The sequence below is a fragment of the Erithacus rubecula genome, assembly GCF_903797595.1.
Source record: "Erithacus rubecula genome assembly, chromosome: 2".
Classification (NCBI taxonomy): domain Eukaryota; kingdom Metazoa; phylum Chordata; class Aves; order Passeriformes; family Muscicapidae; genus Erithacus; species Erithacus rubecula.
In genome coordinates this window covers 107,876,305-107,894,851 of record NC_136685.1, presented here as the reverse complement: position 1 = coordinate 107,894,851, position 18,547 = coordinate 107,876,305, and the positions used below count along the sequence as shown (strand labels likewise).

Sequence of the window (18,547 nt, the reverse complement as noted above, 5' to 3'; positions counted from 1 at the left end):
ATGTGGTTTTTTCACTCCTGTCTCACCGGGCTGTGCCAAAGGCCAATCCCTGCTGTCCCTCCTGTCTCCGCAGTGTGTTCGTGTGGCGCTGCCTCTGAGGAGCTCTCACTGCTGCTGTCCTGCCCCAGTGAGGGCTGTGCTGGCCAGGACAGCTGGGAATGCCCCCCCAGCTGCAGGAATCCCAGCCCTGCTGCAGGCTGACATTTTCAGATCACTCATCCCAACTTACCAGGAGGGAATGGGAGCTGGCGTTGGAAAGCCCGACGTCCTCGCGAAGGAAGCTGAGGTTTGAAGGGTAACCCGGGGATCCCAAAGGAATGAACAGTTCACTCACAAAGCTGCTTTTGCCTAATACTGTGTTGTTCAAACCATGTCTGAAAAGGGAGAAAACGCTGACAAAATGCTGGGCCCCTTTAATTTCCAAATTTGTGGCTTGAACAAAGCCCAAAAAGTGGGTGGGTTTTAACCACACCTGCTTAAAACTCCAATTGGGTGCACTCAGTAAAGCTGGGAGCATTTAACAAGCAGACTGGGGAGGGGGGAGGCCACCCTTCAGCTTTCATTAATTGAAGGAGCAAAGTATCCTTTTTTTTTTAAAGTCCGTTTTCTTTTTAAATATATATATTTGGCAGAATTTTCTATCCATGAAGTGCCTTGGAATAATTTTCTAGTAGTTTGGGCTGCAGCCTTGCCTCCCCCCACCTGCTTTCCACACACGGTGCTATGACTCTCACCCAGAGGAGGGCTAAACCATTCTCACCTTTTCCAGCTGGGTACTTACATGATCCCTGTTTTCTCCTTTGGGTTTTCAATGCCTTCACAAGTGAGTTCCCCACTGGCTGTGTGCTGGCAGAAGGCCAAGGGGATGGCATTCCAGCTCTTGGGCAGCTGCTCCTGCAGCCAGCAGTGCAAGCCAACTCCAACAGTGAGTGAGAGGAGAGGCTTTGGACAGACTTGGTTCAAGAGATTTTAACACCAGGATGGAGGGAGTCATTCCCCAAGTGTTCCTGCATGCTCCCCATTTCTGGGAAAATGTGCTTTACACTCCTACAGGCAGTGGCCAGCCAGAACCTTGGCCTGGTGGGAAATCTTCCATTAATCCTGTTCCTGTTCTGGAGGGGAATCCCTGTAATGTGTCTATAGCAGGGCTCTGTGTGCCCTCCAGCCAGTCCCTGCTGCTTCTAAGTAGAACATAAAGCCCCTAGTACCAGGAAATGCAGGGTTGGTTTGTTTTTTTTTTTTTTTTTGGAAAAGGCCATCCTGGCTTACTCTGGGCTCCTCTCCCTCACCCCACAAAGCCCCTTGTCCTGGCCTGGGGGACAGCTGAGATCAAAGGAGAGCTGCCTCCATGGGTAATGGAAACCATGGACAGATATTCCCAAAATGCAACTCAAGCCCTTCACTATCTGTTAGAACATTTTGTCAAAACCAAAAACTCAAGGGATAGTGGAATTGGAGAAAGTTTAAAAAGGACTAGCAAAAATATGGGCAATGTCAAAATATGTATTTAAGATATTAAAGATTCTAGGCATGGAACAAAATCCATATTTTTAAATTATCTTTCTAAATTACAAGAAATAAAAGCTAAAATGAAACATTTAGACTTACATTTAGTCTCTGAAAAGCAATAGTGCTTTAGTCCCAGTTCAGGACAATAGGATTTTGAACTCTGGAACCTTCCTGCCAGTCCGTTTCTGCTGCCCACTGCATAGAAAAGTAGCAAAAACATCCCATTAAAGGAGTGGATTCCTGTCTGTTTAACACACAAAGTGCTTCAGCAACCTCAAAGAATCACCTTTTTTTTTTTTTTACAATTGAATTTATTAATGCCTTATATGACTATACAGCAGAGCAGTTTGTCAGATACACAGTACGAGTCCCTATGCAGTCTTTTTTTTAAAGAAACCTTCGGGATCAAATCCTGTTCTGTCAGGTGCTGCCAGCAGTGAGCACCTCTGCCTGTGTTGTACCACTCATGTTTACCTTCCTTCCACATTGATTGTATCCCAAATCAAACCAGTTGTGTGGCAGAGTGAATTAAAGTGATGTGAGAAATATCTCCAAGCAATAGTGTCTGTCAGGAAACCCACACACGGTTTGGATGTTTCTATGGTCTGGCTTCCTGTATAAAATGCTCAGAAGTAATGCTGTATTTTACTGTAAACTGAAATATTAATGCATGAATTTCTATTTTTCAATATGGTCAAGATGCCATTCGTTTAAAAATCTACATCTCAAATAAATTTGTACACAAGTTTTCAATGTCCAGCTCTTAAATCAGAATCAACACCATGACCTGGAACGATTACTGGGACTTATTTCCTTCAAACCTGAAAACGGCATCGACATTCCTGTCTCAAAAATCCAAGAACCCGAGACCCTCTGGAGCTCCCTGGGACACTGGAGCTGGCCCTCAGCAACTCCTTCCCACTGCAGAGAGAGAAAAGGGACCGTGACAAAGCCACCCTGCGCCGTGCTCTGCTGGGACACTACTGCCACCACCAAGGAACATGGATATTTACCACAACCAACTTCCAATAAACACAAATACATTAAACCTGCCTCAAGAAAGCCAAATACCGGTATTATTTTATGTCTATAAGCTTTATTGATACTTGGGGTTTTGGGGTTGGTTTGGGGTTGTTCTTTTTTTTTGCTTTTTTGTTGGGTTTTTTTTTTTTTACATTTCACAATGCATTCCACAGACTTAGTTCAGTACAGCTCAAACTGCAAGTGTATAAATTTTTCACTTATCATTTCTTGCATAACAGGACAGGGCTTTAAGTTTCCAAACACCATTTGCAGCATTAGATACTCAGTCCACAGATTATCAGAGTCTGAGAGCTGGAGAATTATTTGCTCAAGATCAACTACTGTACGTTTGTGCAACAAAGTGTATGCTGTAATTCTCTTTTACTCTATGTGGAGGTTCTTTGTTCATTTCTCTTTTGTTGTTTCCAACAGATGCCAGTGTTTACAGAGACTTTTTAGTTTCTCAAGCTTGTGTGCTCTGGAGCTGGTCCAGGCCTCAGTCAGTTCTCTGAAGTACAAAGCACTGTGGAGCAGCTGAAAGATCTAAGCTTTGTGAAACACATATATATATATATATATTGGCAATTGATAAAACAATAAAATCACAATACAGCTATACTCATACCAAAAAGGCAAGATTTTTCAAAACTTGCTAAACTGGTATATTCTTCTAAAACATCTCATTTTAGAAAATCTGCATCAATCTACACAGACCATACACAGTGCACAAACTGGGAAGTGTTGTCCTCTGCCCCACCTGCTCTACACCTCCGGCACGCAGCAGGAACTACCTCTGATGAAGCAAATGTACAGCTGTCTCAGTCATTTGTATTAGCCAGTGCTGCACACAGGATAAGGAAAGATGATTAGTTTTAGATCCATACATAGCAGCTTACAATACTTAAGATGATGAAACACATGGCAGTCAAAACAGTTATTTTTCCTCAAACACTGCGTTGCTAAAAAATAAAGATCTGTGAAATTGCACTGCAATGTCAAGGGGTTTGCTATTCCCTGACCCTCCCCGTGGAAATCCAATGAGTATTTTTTCCCCCTTAAAAGATGAACTTCCTATTGATAAGTTGCTTCAGGCTTTTTTTTACTCGGTTTTGCGCTTCAACCCAGGGATCTTTGCTTGGATCCTGCAAGAGGAAGAAGGAAACAGACAAAAGTATGTTTGAGTAACAGACAATAAAGAAAAGGTTAAACAGTCTTAGAAACAGCAACATGTGAAAAGAACCTTCACAGCACAGCTTTATACTCAGAGTCCAATGGAACTGCTGCATTCCTCATTCCCCCCCCCCCCCTCAACTGCACCTGCTGAGGGGCTCAAGTATCACTAATGGGTTGAAATACTCAGATTTCTGTTAGAAATAATAGAGGCTGATTTCAATACAGCATCAGCAATAAAGGAGCTCATTTCCTAACCAGTCCAGAGTTAGAGACCTTCTCCCTCCTTGGCCTGGCACATGGAAGAACCCATTAGTCCTAGACAGGAGTGTCACACGTGCCAGGAAACTGTCATCAGCACCAAGGAAAAGAAATAAACCCAAGCAACTCACTTTGCCATGGCATCTTTGACATTCTTGTTCACAAGTCCCAGGTAATGGTCGATTTGGGCCTGGAATGAAGCAGACAGAAGTTACAGCCCAGCTCCCCTTTGCTGAGTCCCACAGAGCTCTGGGGGAAGTGGAGCTCAGCCAGGGCTGTTTCCCAGTGAGATGCCAGGGCTCCAGCAATGCACCCACTGGAGGCCACGGTGGGCAAAGCCCCAAAGGAATCAATCCCTGGCTTCTCCCTGGTCCATCAAAGCCCAGCTGTGGGTGCAGGGCTGGGCCCCTCTGGGCCCCACAGAGCAGCAAAGCTGCTTAGCTGGGCTGGGCAGGGTAACCAGCTTAGGCTGCAGCCTGGCTAGAGGATTGAGCAGCTCGGGCTAAGCCCCACACACTGTCCCTGCTCCTCCTGCCCTGGGGCTCAGGGATCCCTGCCCCTGGGGAGGAGGAGCCTGGCCAGGACCCCACCAGGCTCTGCCATCTGCTCCTGCCTCCCCCAGTCCCAGCCCAGCCTTGTTGTTGAAAGGGGAGACGAAGGGCTGAGCCAGAGCTGGCTCCCCCCTCCTGTGCAATGACCTGCCCAAGACAGCCCTGGCCATAATTTAATCACAGGCATTTTACTTTGGCTCCTTCCTCCCTCCTCCTTTTACATGGGAGCCTCTCCCCAAGAGCAGCACTGGACTGGGCCAAGCAGCTCCCACCTCCTGTTTTTGCCAGGGCTACAAATTCCACAGAGCTTTGGGAAACCAATCCTGAATATCAACTCCAAAAGGTACAGCAGGATTAACACACCATGCCCAGTGCTGCTCCAGTCCTGACCAAAGCTGGACCAGCAGAAAAGGCCTCCAAATTCATCAGGCCTTTTCCAGAACTGTTTGCTGAGGAAACCTCTTCTTCTACCAAGAAGGAAAAGTGAAAGCATGCACAGAGTCTGAACTTCAAAATGAACTAGCCTGCACTGGCTCCTGGGTAAAGGCCTATTTTTAAAGGCTTTAAATATTTCAGTAGATTGAAATTAATTTTAATTATTTGTTTCTGGTTTTGCTTCAACAGAGCTGATTTTAAGAAACATTTAATGAATTCTATTAAACACTCACCTGATGTCTCTCATAAATAACAGGAACACTGAAGAGCGAAATCAAAGCTGGAAAAGAGCACATCAAATGTAAAAATATTGACAGCAGGGATGGTGTTCAGGCAGAACAAGGCCTGGTTTCCACACCTTGATATGTCTTGCAAAAAGGTACAAGAAAAATGAATGACTAAGCCCCATGCACCAATTGTTGGCCAATAAATTCAATAATCCCTGTTAAGGAGAGCCTGGGCTGTTCTCCAAGTCTCACCAACAGTACAGTAAGTCTGGTCACAGGTCACTTTTTCACTGTGGGTTATGCAAATTCTTCCCAAGGGCTGCTCAGGCATCAGGTGGTTCTGACACCTGAAGCCAGCCTGCTCTGGGATATAAGAAATTAAATCCTGCAGTGGGACACAGCCACAGCAGATCCTGCACCTCCTCCAAAGCCCCAGCACAGCAGTGACACTCAGGGCAGGCTAACCCTGACAAGGACAAGCACACAAAGCTGCCTGTAAATCATGTAATGGCTGGAAAACAGCAGTCTCAAGGAATGCAACAACACAACTCCAAATGACCTGTTTCTGATGTGTTACCCAAAAAAAAAGAATCTAAAAGTGCAACATCTTAAGGCTACAGGATCAGCCTGCCAGTGCTGGCCAAACCCCACTGCTCTGCCAAGGTTATTTGGTGTGCCAGGTGTGTAACACAAGTCAAACACTTACCCAGGATCAGTAATGTCAGACCATTGAACAAGGCACCAACATAAGTGAAAACCCACATCAACACTGCGAACTGCAAGGGAAAGAGAGCGTGTCAGCAGGCAGCCTGTACCCAGGACACCCCCCAGTTTGCTGTAAACACAAACACAAACCACCCAGCCCCAAAGTGCACCTCACCCTTGCACCCCTCCTGTAACCAGAGCTGGGGGATGAGATGGCTGAAGGATGCAGTAAGGGGACACCTCCTGTGACCAGGTCACGGGGCTGAATTCAGCCCGAGTCAGCAGTGCCCAAACACTGCCCTGTGCCTTTGCAGGGCACTGCCAATTCCATGGGCAGCAATGATGGCAAACAGTTCCTGCCTCACATCCTCCAGAGGGGACACAACAGCCTAAGAGAGGCCAAAGGGCTGGTGCACCACACAGTGAGAAGGGAGGTCACACCTGTACCCGCCCAGCCATGCTCAGACTAGACCAGGCAGAGGCTCTGGCACATCAGGAAAGGCTGTCTGGAAAGCAGCAGGGTAGGGTGGGCTTGATTTACCTTTTCTCCCTCAAAAAACCCAAAGGCACTTTGGGTATAAAATCTAGGAAGAAGAGGAGTGAGAAGTCTCTAACACAGAAGCTGGCTCCAGGTCAAAGCCAAGCTCAGAAACAAAGACCTCCCTAAAACCCCACACTGCTGGCTCCATGCCCCAGCCCCACTCCCCCTCCCTCTGACAGCATTTGTCCAGCTCCAGTGGGACACGGGCTGTGCTTCCCAGCTCCACACAAAGGTCTGCCAGGTTTGGTGCCAGGTGGAGTGTCCCAGGCACACCTCTGACCTATAGCAGGGGGAGGGGACCCAGGGCTGCCAGCTCTATTTCGGGGTCGGATTCCTCCCGAGGAAAATCAGTCGCTTTCTTCTAGAGTTGCAGGGAGCTGCTGAGGAGCTGAGCAGCAGCCAGGAACAGCAGCTTTGCCAGGGTTTATTCCTTGCTCTGCACACAGCAGAGACCCCCAGCCCTGGTCAGCTCAGCACATGGGAGGCACTGGCACCAGGGAGGGCAGGCCTGGGAACAATCCAAGATGGAAACACTCCCAGCAGCAGGAGCTGCACCCAAGGAGAGGACGGGTACAAAGTGCTGGCAAGGAAAACAATGCATGGTTGCAGAACTGTGGGTGTGGGCCAGGACCCTGGTACTGGCCTGCAGCCAAGGTACTCTGAACTTACGTATCCCAACATCCAATTTTAGCTTATCAAGAGAGGTAAAATATCCAAACCAAACAAAATCAACAGCCAGCAACAAGATAAGGGCATTGACAATCAATACGAGTTTAATTCCATGACCCCTGCAATGAAATCAAGTTGACTTCAAGAGCTTCACTCAGAACTGATCCTATTCAAAATTCAGGTGCATTGACTGCAAGTGATGCAATTCTTTATCTGTCAGTACTTTTGAGATGTGACAAAGCAGCACCAGGGAGGGGCACAAAGTTAACCCTTGGAGAGGCTACACTGTTCCCAGCAGCTGAAGGATTCTGGCAGGTTTCTCAAGGAAAATAAAGCTGATTTTGCTGAACTCCCTCATGATTGATTCAAACCCTGCAATGCCAGGGTGAGCCTAGAGCTGACCTCTCTGCACCAGACATTTTATTGGAGCAAACACTTCCATGGTGGAGCAGCCTGCACTGCAGCACATCCCCAGAGAGGGAGGAAAGGCACCAATTGAACTGGGCAAAGAGTGTGTGATGATTCACAATGGCTCTCTTGCATCCCAACACCATCCATGAGCTGATCCCCATGGACAGAAATCCTGAAGCTGGGCACACCCAGCCAGCTCAACAGCCAGTAACATGCTGGTGACTCTGCCCAGGGCAGAAAATGGGAGTTTACACAATAACAGGGGTAACAGGACCCAAATCGATCCCAAAGTCCAACAATTATCTGAACTATCCTATTTAGTGAGCATTGAATTTATGGTTCAAGAAAGAGCAAAATCCAGGAGTTCACATTTGACTACACAAGCTTTTCTCCACCCAAAGTCTGCCCAGTGCAGCACCAGGGCAGAGCCATAAACTGCTGCACATGCAGGTTTTAATCCCCTTCACTTATGGCACAAGGGCCCTGATCAGACAACTCCTCTCTCTGCACCCCTCTGGCACTTCAAGCAGCTCTCCCTGGATAATCCATCCTGGAGTCCATCCCACATTTATCTTCTGGTCTCTATTTTCTTATAAACTACACAAACCCAGAGACCCTTACAGACACAACAAAGCCTGAACACACATAAGAGACCTGGGCAAGCACAAAAACCTTCCCTGAAACCCCTCTAAACAAAGGTCTAAGACAAGAAAAAGCAAGCAGAAGGCAGCCCAGGATCCACTCCCAGAGCTGATCCTGCCCCTCTCCTACCTGTCTGGGATGAGGAGAAGCTCAGGAGCCAAGCTTAAAGTGACCCTTCTAAGCACCAGTGAAAGGCCAATGTGCCTGATGGACTGAACTTGGTTTTACCAGGCAAAATGGTCAAGTCCAGAAGTGCCCCCTGCCCCTTCTTGGCCACAGAACGCTCAGAATACAGAGCTCTGCCCCTCAGAGCTGGGTACTGAGCAGTGTCAGTGCCAGCACAGCCTTTACCAGGACAAAATGCAGCTTCTCCTGGGGCTCTGGCAAGGGCTCCTCTGCAGTTACTCCTCAAGAGGAGTGTGAGGAATTTCTCCTTGTGCTGCATAAATATTTAGAGTCCATTTTAGGACTTCCCTGACTGAAGCACTGTTTAATAAAGAAGAAAAAAATCTCAACAAGACAGATTTTTACAGTCAGAACTATTAGACACAATAAACTGACCTGCAGACATTTTCTACATTAGAGCTCTGTAACTTGAATTATACATAAACATGTGGTTTCCTATAGTGAAGATGTTTAAACTACACAAGCCAAGATATTTTTATTTTTTAAACCAGGGCCATTATATTACATAAGACCCTGGAATCCCAATGTTCTCCTCCAGCACAAACTCTTCAAAATCAGTAACTTGTGCTTGTGAACTGTCCTGACATTCACTGGTTTCTGATAAAGGGTTGTTTCCAACTACCATAAATTAGACTAATTAACCTACATAAAACATTTTAAATGTCAGAAGGAGAGGGGAAATGAATTAGTTCAGCTGAATAAACACATCTTTCCTATGGACTGTAGTATTTTAAGTGATTAGAATGCCTTGAAGACATTCTGGCTGGAATTAATTCTGCTTCTAACAATTCCTCCTTGTTTTCAGACCAGTGTTCACTGGAACAGCAGCTGGCTGCTCACTGCTTCCTTCCCTTTACTGCAAGGGGTTGGGATCTCTACACAAATGGTGAGAGAAGTCTCCTACCTCAGAGCAAGGCATGGGTCACAAAGGGCTTAATCAGAAACACAAGTGACCTTGTGATTCTGGGTTTTTCTGTGCTGTTGATAATCAGATCCAAACAGGACTTTGGCAGCAGCACTATTGATCATGTCTCAAAAAACAACCAGAGAAAGAATGCTCCTAAAAAGCCTTGTCCTGCAAAGCCCTTTAGGAGCAGGGAGATTATTGCACAACCCCCCAGCCAATACTCCACCTCCTCTCCCTCCTGAGAAAAGAAATCTGTCCTAGGAGCAGCAGAGCCCCTTCCACCTCCTCTTGCTTCCAGAAGGAACTGCCTCCCTGCAGGAGCCTTGCAGGGCACCAGGCACAGCTTTTCTGCCACAAACTCTGTTTAACCTGGAGTATAATGAGAAACTGCATCTACAAACTCTGGGTAAGATTCTGAGATCTGCCTGCAGATTTCTATTGCACAAAAAAAAACCAACAAAGACTTTGACAGCCTTCCTGGTTTTCCCCACATTTCACAAGGAACCCCTCCCCCACTCCACAGCAATTCAAAGGACTTTACAAAGCACTAAGTAAAGGGATTTACTGCAGGATAAATGCAAGTTTTTTCAAGAAGATTAAGCAAACTGAAAAAGAAGGGGACCACATACTGCACTGGGTAAAGGAAACACCAGTTTCAAAAACAAAAAAAGGCGATTAGAGCTCGAAAGGAAAGTATATAATTCTCCCAGAACAAAACTGAAGGGTTCTCAGCCAATTCTTTTATTTTGGAGGAGTTTTTCAGTGTGTTTTGTTGGGGTTTTATTTCTGTTAAATTTTGTTTAATTTATTGCTATTTTTCACAGTCAGTTGCGCTCTGCCACTCTCAATAAACCCCATTAAATTCTACATGGATGTACTCAAGCTGTTATACAGCACTGCTCACTCTGGGTAGAGTAATTCACAAACCTCCTTTCAGTAACTGCCATCACTAAAAGCAGCAACTTTCAAATCCAGAGGCTGGAAAAAGTGCCCACATTCCCAGTAACCCAAGGGCATCACTCAGTCCTCACCACTGCAGCAGAAAGTGGAACAAGAACTCCTGTCTGAGACAGGGAGCTGTGCACTAACCACAAACAGAAAACCAGCTCCAAACCAGGCTGGGACAATTGAGCCCAGAGCCAGAGGGACACACACGAGTGACACACCCCAATGCCCACACTGGAGCATGGCTTGTTTCTTTAGCTTCCTGCTGTGAGAGGCACCAGCTAGGAGCTGGAAGAAGGAGCTACAGGCAGCCACAGATTATTTCTGCTTTCCATTTCTGTTACTGCATCAAGTCATCCCTCCCAGTTACCCATGGCTGCAGGCAGCACCCGATACCCAGCCTGCACCCAACACTTGCAAGAGCAAACCACACCTGGTTATTTCCTGCAGGCAGCAGCAGGCTGTGCTAAGCTGGGCAGCAGCAGTGTCCTGCAGGGGCACACTCACCTTGAGGGAATCCACCAGGTCATCGACGAGGAAGAGGCGCCGCAGCTCGCGCACGGTGCCGTTGACGTGGCCCAGCACCACGTTGCTGTACTTCTGGATCAGCTCCTCCGACACGGCCACATCCGAGTCCAGGTAAGCCCTGCAGGAGCAGCCAGGAAACAGAGTGTAACAGTGCTGCAAACCTCAGCTAAGGGTTAGATACAGTGTCAACAGAACCTCCTGCCTGTGCTATAGAGAAACAAACATTGGCTGTGAGGCGGGTTAGGTCTGGTGAGTGCAGTTCTTTTACATAAAGTTACCTATCTGATTAAATGCCCTTTCCACTTGACTGTCACTTATCTGTAGCTGCAGTGGCTATGGCAATTTGGAGTCTTTAAACAAAGTATAAATTATTTATCTAATGTGCTGTGCTGCTCCTTCTGCCTCCAGCATGCACATCTGTAACACAGAGCTCATTTTACAGTTGTTAAACTTTTCTTTAGGGGGATTCTGCTTTGGGGTGGTTTTGTTTGGGGATTTTTTAATAAGAAAATTGCACAATGCTCCCATGTATGCCATTTAAAGTAAAGCTAAACATGACCTTGTGGCAAGTCCAAGACAAATGAAAATACTTCAGATGGTAACTGCCATTTCAAGGCTGTATTCTGCCATCCATCCTTGGTTTTCATCTGTTCACCCTTCTCAGCTCATCCACAGGATAAATACTCAGTACCTACATCAAAAATCCAATTCTTCTCAAATATTATTCTTGCAGCAAAGCTATATAGAAAAAAGTAAGCAACCAGGTATGCTGGGTGAGAATGTCTGGAAGCTACTTAGGAATATCAGTATTTTTAGGAAAAAAACTGCAGAAAGAGCACAAGTAGAATAAGATCTGCTTGTTCTTGCTAAGAAAACACTTTAAATTGTTGTTTGGATAATGAGAAGCAAACAAGATTTCAACTGGGAATATTCACTCTAGCAGGGGGGTATTTTTCCCTAGAATTTTGTCCCAGACTGGCTTCCACTAGAAAAGGAGCCACTGCACATGGTCTGGGAGGAATATGCAGAAACATTTTGCTTTGCCTTACAGGAGATGGGAAGAAGGGAATACCACAAAATTAGTATGAGGGCTGTAGACAGAGGGGCAAACAGGACTTTCTGAAGGCTGCAAGAGGACACTAAGCCACTTCACCCACTAATAACAGGGAGAAGCAAGGCTGGGCAGAGGGGGACAGACTGGCAGGGAAACAGCAAACACACTCCTACAAGTCCTCCAACACAGATTAATAAGGTTTTATTTCTCTTAAGAGGCAGCTCTGCAGCAGTGGGTATCTGGACCCTAACACTGACCTTGCAAGTGGGGAGAACAGCTACACTGCTGAACACTAGACCACAAGTTTTAAGACCTTAGAAGTTTCAAAAATATTTAAAACCCTGCTACATTTATTCTGGATTTTCCATGCCTTGCACCAAGCCCTCAGTTCCATTTTCTGTATTTACTGTATGACTCCTGAGAAAATGTGGAAGTGGGGAACACATTTTTCAGTGCAGAGTCTATTCACATTATTATGCAACATCTTGCAGCACGTGTCACCCGCTGCTTCTGGCACCGACACTGCTGCTCTCCAAAACAACACCATTTTGCTTAATCAAAAGAAAAAAATCTCACCTGAAAGGGTGGCCCTCATCAGACTTCTGGATTGCCTGGATGACTCCCTTGTATATCCTAAAGCTGATGGTGACAGAGAGCAGGGCCAGGGCGATGTAGGCTGTGACGCTCACGATGCTGAACACTGTTAATGAGAGCAGCAGGAACAAGCTGGCTCCAAACACCACCCCGGTCTTCTTAATGTCTCGCCAGTAAAGGAGGTCAACAACTACAATTTAAAAGAGGGAAGAAATTAGAACAAGACACCTTTGGCATTCATATCAAGGCAGTAATTTTTTCATTATTCACTCTGTCTGCTGAGAGTCATCAAGAGGGGAATTTGTGAACCCCCTGTCAAACCAGAGCTGAAATTTAGTACTAGTTCTGCTCTGGACTTCAGATTATTTGGATTACGGCTATTAGGATTACCCCAGATGCCATTGTTCAAATTTTCTAACAATGCTGCCCTTAAGCAATGTCAGAATTCATCTCTTCAGCTACTGTGCTGTGTTCTGCACCAGAACCACAGCAGTTTGTGCTTCATTTCCTCTCATTGTCGGGCATTTTGTGCCGGTCACTCCCTGGAGAGATTGATTCCAATTCCCTGTGAGGAATTTAGATCTCTAAACCATTATATCTTTACAAGCCTGGTAGAGGCAAAGGCACTGCTCAAAGGCTCATTAACAGTTCATTTTGTTTTCTTTTGATGGAAGCATTCCCATGGGAGTTTCTAATGTTGATTATGGGTGACAGACTGAGCCATCAAGAGGGAATACTCTCCCTGAAATGTCAGTCCAGGCTAAATCTGCTGTGCTCCAATGCAGAAGACTTCATTTGCAAACCAAGTTTAGTTTTCCTTAAGTGACCCTCATTAGAGAACACAGTATTATGCCATTTTTAGCATCACTGTTCAGAGCACAAGGCATAGGTAGTGGCTTCACACACCCACTGCAGATGTGTCTGGTAACAGCAATAACCTACTAGACAGTTCAAGATGAACTACAGAAACATTCCACTATTGCACTGCATGTTTAGTAATCCCACCTCATCCTAAACACCACCAAATTTAACTGCAAAACAGTGTATCACAGCTTGGAACAGACTGTAAAATGTAAAAGCATTTTAAAAAATAGAATTTGTCTGTTATTTCTTGCAGGATGAAAGAAAACAGTCATGCACCAACATTCAATACTCAGGGAGCCTGTGTGGGGCAAAGTGTGTGTAACCCTTGTGTAGGTACAACATGCCAAAACCCATGGGGTGTTTTCCCAGATTTTCAAGAGCTGAAGTTCTTTCCAGTTATTCCAACATGGAAACTATACTGCATAGCAGAAAAAATGAAAACCAGAAACTTAGACCCACCCTAATGCAAAGTATCTAACCCCAATATTTAATTCACATTTCAGCAGAAGTTTCCTGCAGCCCCACAGACAGAGCCAGGTTACAGCTGCACCAACACCTCCAATTTATCACAGAACATGCAAAGAACAGCCTCACCCCTCCATCCCACTCCTTTCTTCCAGCCTGGTGCCTGTGCTGTGCCAAAACCATCCCAGAAAGCCGGGAGCCAGCCAGATCAGGGCCTGGAGCTGCCACCATGTGACTGCACAAACATATGGGGGCAGAGATAGAGCAGCACTGCCCGGAGGCCACGCTCCTGCTCTCCCAGCACCTCCAATCCAAACTCCTCCCACTGCAGCTCCCACAACTCTTCCTTAATATCCGTAAAAATCAAACAAAAAAAAAAAATCAAAACATTGTAGACCTGCTTTTGTATGGGTTGCAGTCCCAAAATTTAATTTTTCTTTAGGTTCTTCTTTTGTTTCCAGACATAAAACAATCACACCCTGCATTAAACATGAACAAAATTGTGTGATTGATCTAAGAATCCTTGTAAACCTCAACTGAGCTGCAAGGAGCCTCAACACCTGGGTGAGATCTTCACAACCAGTCTTGCCAAAAGCACTTGGTGGATTTTATGCTCTTAAATCATGTAAGGCATCTTTAAAGAAAAAAACCTCCTTTTTTCTGGAGCATTTGCTGCAAGTACTAAAACCGTGTTTATTTTTAAATGCTGCAATTTGAGCATCCATGCACTCGAATTTGGTGCTGGCCCTGTATCAGGTGACACATTCAGCACGAGCCCTGCTGCTCTGCCTGCACACAGCATTTCTGTAAATGAGCTGCTCCCTCCTCTCTGCACAGCTTTAAAGCTGTGGGTTCTTCCTGCTCCATAGGAAATCACTTATTCCATGCATTAATGCATTATCCCAGTTATAAGGAATGCAAAGAGAGTAATTCATCTGCATGACAGTTCCAGAATGCCAGAAACAAAGGTACATTGCTGGAATTAGAGCACACAGCAAAAGCCAAATGGCCTTTAGCGACCCATCAAGCCCTTTGTTCTCGGTAATCAATAAGAAAAATCCACGCCAGGAGCTCTTGGACCACAGTTCAGCTGCACATAAAACATTTTTCCTCATTCCATCTCCACTCCTTTACGAGTCTAGGCTTAATGACATACGGATCTGATTTCATCGTAAATTCCTCAAAGGAAATTCGGTGTTTAAGTCACTGACAAACCGTTTTGTAATTTTGCAGTCCAAGAAAGCACATGAAGCCACTGATTCATATTCTCTAACGGATCAGAAACAAGTTATTTGCATTTCTTTTGAAAGTAAAAGATTAAAAGCATTACCAGAAGCAGCTTTCTGGCTTTAACTTACAAGCAAGATATTCACAGCAGATTAAAAGTAAAACCAGAAAAAACAAAAACCCCAGACCAATTTTCAGCAACAGCAGTGCAACACCTTCCCTTATGGAAATCGTGCTGAACCGCATTTTATACAATCTGAAGTCTAATAAAATAAATAATATGAATGCACGTCTTGCAGGCCTATTCTAAAACAAGAACAGCTGCCTACATTTGGTAAGCACGAACTGTCACTTGGCACGTCTAAAAATAGTCCTGTACCATCCGTGCCTTACATGCACAACTCATCCAGTTACATTTTGCTTTTAAAGCAAGTGCTACGATAGCTTTGGCGCCGTATTCATTAAATCCTTTTCCTTTCAGATATTTAAGTTAAAACTGAGCAAGTCATACCGGCTTTCGATGACAAAAACAAGCGGTCTGATATATTTAACCCGATAATCCTCTTTTTAAAACCCCCTGAACCAAGCAGCCCTGTCACGGTCGGGTTTTCTTAGGAAGAGAAATGAAAAGCGAGGCTACGAGCGGGTAGAGCTGACAGAAAAGGAGCAAAGAGGAACTAACCCATTTTGGCATCCATCTTGAGCGTGCTGCGAGCAGCCGGCCCTGGCACGGCTCGGCTCCCGGCGCTTTCCTCTTCCTGCCAGGGCGCTCCGAGGTCGGAGCTACGCAACCTCCGCCCGCTGCCCGCCCGGAGCGGAGCGGAGCCGAGCGGCCCCGCCTGCAGGCTGAGCCCTCGAGTGCAGCTCGGGAGAGCAGCTCCCCTCCGTCCGTGCGGGATTACAGCCCGACAAACACAGAAAGGCTGCTGCTGACAAAGGGGAGAGGGGCAAACACTGGGCGATTGACGGGGCCTTTCTGCCATGGGAAAGGTCGGCACGGCTCCTTTATGCTCTCAGCCTTTTGTGGCTCCGTTTAGTGTTGTGCCAATAGGGAAATGGGGCAGCAGCGCTGAGAACGGGCAGCTTTCAGCACGGCTGCGGTGCAGTGACACTGAGCAGGAAAAGCTACTGGGGACAAAACCCACAGCCACAAATGGCTCTGCATTTCTGCTGAGAGGCCTTTTCCACTTAATATTCACACACAGTGTGGTCTTCAGGGTTTCTAGTGATCTCTGCAGAACCTGAGTGCTGACCCTGCAGTTCCACTGACCCCGAGGAGAAGCCATCAACCATCCAGTGGTTGGTGTGCCGAGCACCACACAGACTGGGGTGTGACATTTTCAAGGCGTCCTGCATCAGGACGATTATTCAAAATCCTGCTTGATATCCTAACCAGGAGCAGAGACCGGGCCACAAAATTGCAGCCTCCATTTGCCCTCATCAGACGCCTGCTCGGTCCTTGACTGTCTCCTTGCAAGCCAGGAACAGCCACCATCCCCTGGCTGGAGAAACTGGGTGGTGACAGCAGGACTGCAAGTGGTGCCAAGCACGTGGGGCTGCCACCAACAGAGCTGTCCCTGTCCCAGGGACAGGCATCCCTGTGGAGCAGCACATCCGCGGGAGGGCACAGAACAAGCGGCGCCACGCACAGCTTGGGCTGGCACATCTGCACCACAGCCCCAAAAAAAGGGATACACATTTCACAAGTGCAGGCTAGAACAACAGCAAGGCCAACACTACCAAATTAATTTTTTTTTTAAATACCAAATACTACCTAATGAGCCAAAGCAACATTTTCCTTTCATTTCTACTTGACCAGATACTCCTGCATGTATGTACAATGTGCCAACTGGGAAAACCATTCCAAAGCCCCAAATATTAATGATAAAGGTTGCCTGTGCAATCTTTGCCATCAGTTAGCTAAGTAAAACCAGAATTCAGAGAGATTTCTGCTCATTAATTAGAAAAGAATCCAGGGATAACCTGGAATTATAGCTGTGCTGTTCACCATACCATCATATCAGTATTCAGCCATTAAAACCTGACAATTCCTTGAAATCGTTAAAAAATAAATAAATAAATGTTATGTTTTAGTACCAATTACTCCATAGGGCTTATCTTCAAGAGCATTAAAAATTAAAATCATGCTACCCTCAGGGTAGACCTATTTCATCCTATCTATCTGGATGATCAATACCACAGGAATTAATCAATGCCACAGGTTGTACCACTTGCATTATGCTTGTTCCTCAACTACAATGCATTAACCAAATCTAAATTTAAGATTATATTCACTAGAAAGTAGTGTCTTAGCTGCAAAGTTCAATTATGAACCATACTTTTTGCTCTTCTCTGGTTTTAGATTTGATTATTTTTTTAAGTCATTTTTTTAGCATGGAAAGAAGCATGTTGCAATATTTGCTTCTATATTTATTTTGGGGCTTGATGAATAGTGCAATCAGTCCCTGAACTTTACCCACCATTTTCCTTGCCACTGGAGTCTGACCTAAGGAAAGAAGAACGTGAAACACGGCATCTTCATCTTGTTCTAAACAAAAAAACAACTCTAGACCAGGCTTCAACAGCAGCTGCAAAAGCAGAGGAACCAAGGTCTTCTGCTTCCCTGAAAACCTTCATTTCTGCTTCCATTTTCTTTTAGACCTGACCTCTGCTCAGGATGGCAATTCAGGGCTTTTAAACCACAGCAGACTCCATTATTCTCAAGGCCTCAAATTCCAGGGTTGGAAATGTGCTTTCAGATCAGCACCACCCCTGCTGGGCTGGTCGTGAAAGAAACCTGAAAACTGGGCCTGAACACAAAAAGGGAACTTGCCTTTCAATTTTTACCAAAAACCTTCTGACCTCACCCCTTTCTTTTTTTTTTTTTTTTCCCTTTTTTTCTTCCCATCCCCAAGAATTTCAGGCCTGACATATGAAGCCTTGAATTTAAATTACTTACACATCTACAAGATATTACTAACCCCTGCATAAAATTTTCTCCTAATATTTTACAGCCCTTTAATGAAAGATTAAGAACCTGATTTTGCAGGGGCAGTGTTTTCCACCTTCTGGACTTTTTTTGCTATATATTTAGGTTCTGATAAAGCATTCTATGGATTTCAGAGAGCTAGCAATTTTGTTCACGTGGAAAAAAATATTAAAAACCCTAGATTTTGAACAATCATTTCCCCCCAAAAAAAGGGGAAAACTCCACAAGCACCGAGGATGACAGGGCCCTTTAAAATATATTTAAGTATCCAGAGATGATTAAATTTTTTTAAAGCTTGTCCTGTTGGTAAAGTATGAAGATTACTTATTCAAATAAGGCTTAAACTCTAACACACTGAGCACTAATGTAATGATCCACAGAGATTTACACCGGAGATCTCCCATTGGTGCTTACAGGAACAAAGGTCAGCACCACACTAATTTAAGGTTAGCTACTTATTTACCTAAAACAATTTGATATTATGGCTGTAAATTCTGAAAACTCAGACACACTTTTACCTAGAATTCGACAGAATTATGAAAGATTCAAAGCAAACGGGATTAAGGGTAGGATTTCAAACAGATTTTTTAGAGAAAATACCCCCAACCCTGCTGTAACCTGCAGACAGTCTCTCCTCTTTAAAA

The 18,547-nt window shown here is 45.3% G+C and overlaps 2 protein-coding genes across 8 annotated transcripts in view; one reads left to right on the top strand and one right to left on the bottom strand.

The window, feature by feature from the left end:
* EML6 (EMAP like 6) overlaps positions 1-3,447 on the top strand; it is a 93,558-nt gene extending 90,111 nt beyond the window's left edge. Inside the window, 1 exon segment of the mRNA XM_079298527.1 lies at positions 74-3,447. Within this exon segment, the coding sequence (XP_079154653.1) occupies positions 74-98 (25 nt within the window). The 3' untranslated portion in view covers positions 99-3,447.
* The window catches only part of RTN4 (reticulon 4), a 38,988-nt gene continuing 23,026 nt past the window's right edge, over positions 2,586-18,547 (bottom strand). For 6 of the 7 annotated variants that reach the window (XM_079298528.1, XM_079298530.1, XM_079298529.1 and 3 more), the window contains 6 exons: positions 12,341-12,548; positions 10,690-10,828; positions 5,883-5,952; positions 5,183-5,229; positions 4,095-4,153; positions 2,586-3,674 (listed from right to left, as the gene is read on the bottom strand). In XM_079298528.1, the coding sequence (XP_079154654.1) occupies positions 3,632-3,674; positions 4,095-4,153; positions 5,183-5,229; positions 5,883-5,952; positions 10,690-10,828; positions 12,341-12,548 (566 nt within the window). In that variant the 3' untranslated portion in view covers positions 2,586-3,631. Of the gene's footprint in view, positions 3,675-4,094; positions 4,154-5,182; positions 5,230-5,882; positions 5,953-10,689; positions 10,829-12,340; positions 12,549-15,596; positions 15,766-18,547 lie in introns of those variants that run through there. The other variant, XM_079298533.1, reaches the window with a different exon arrangement.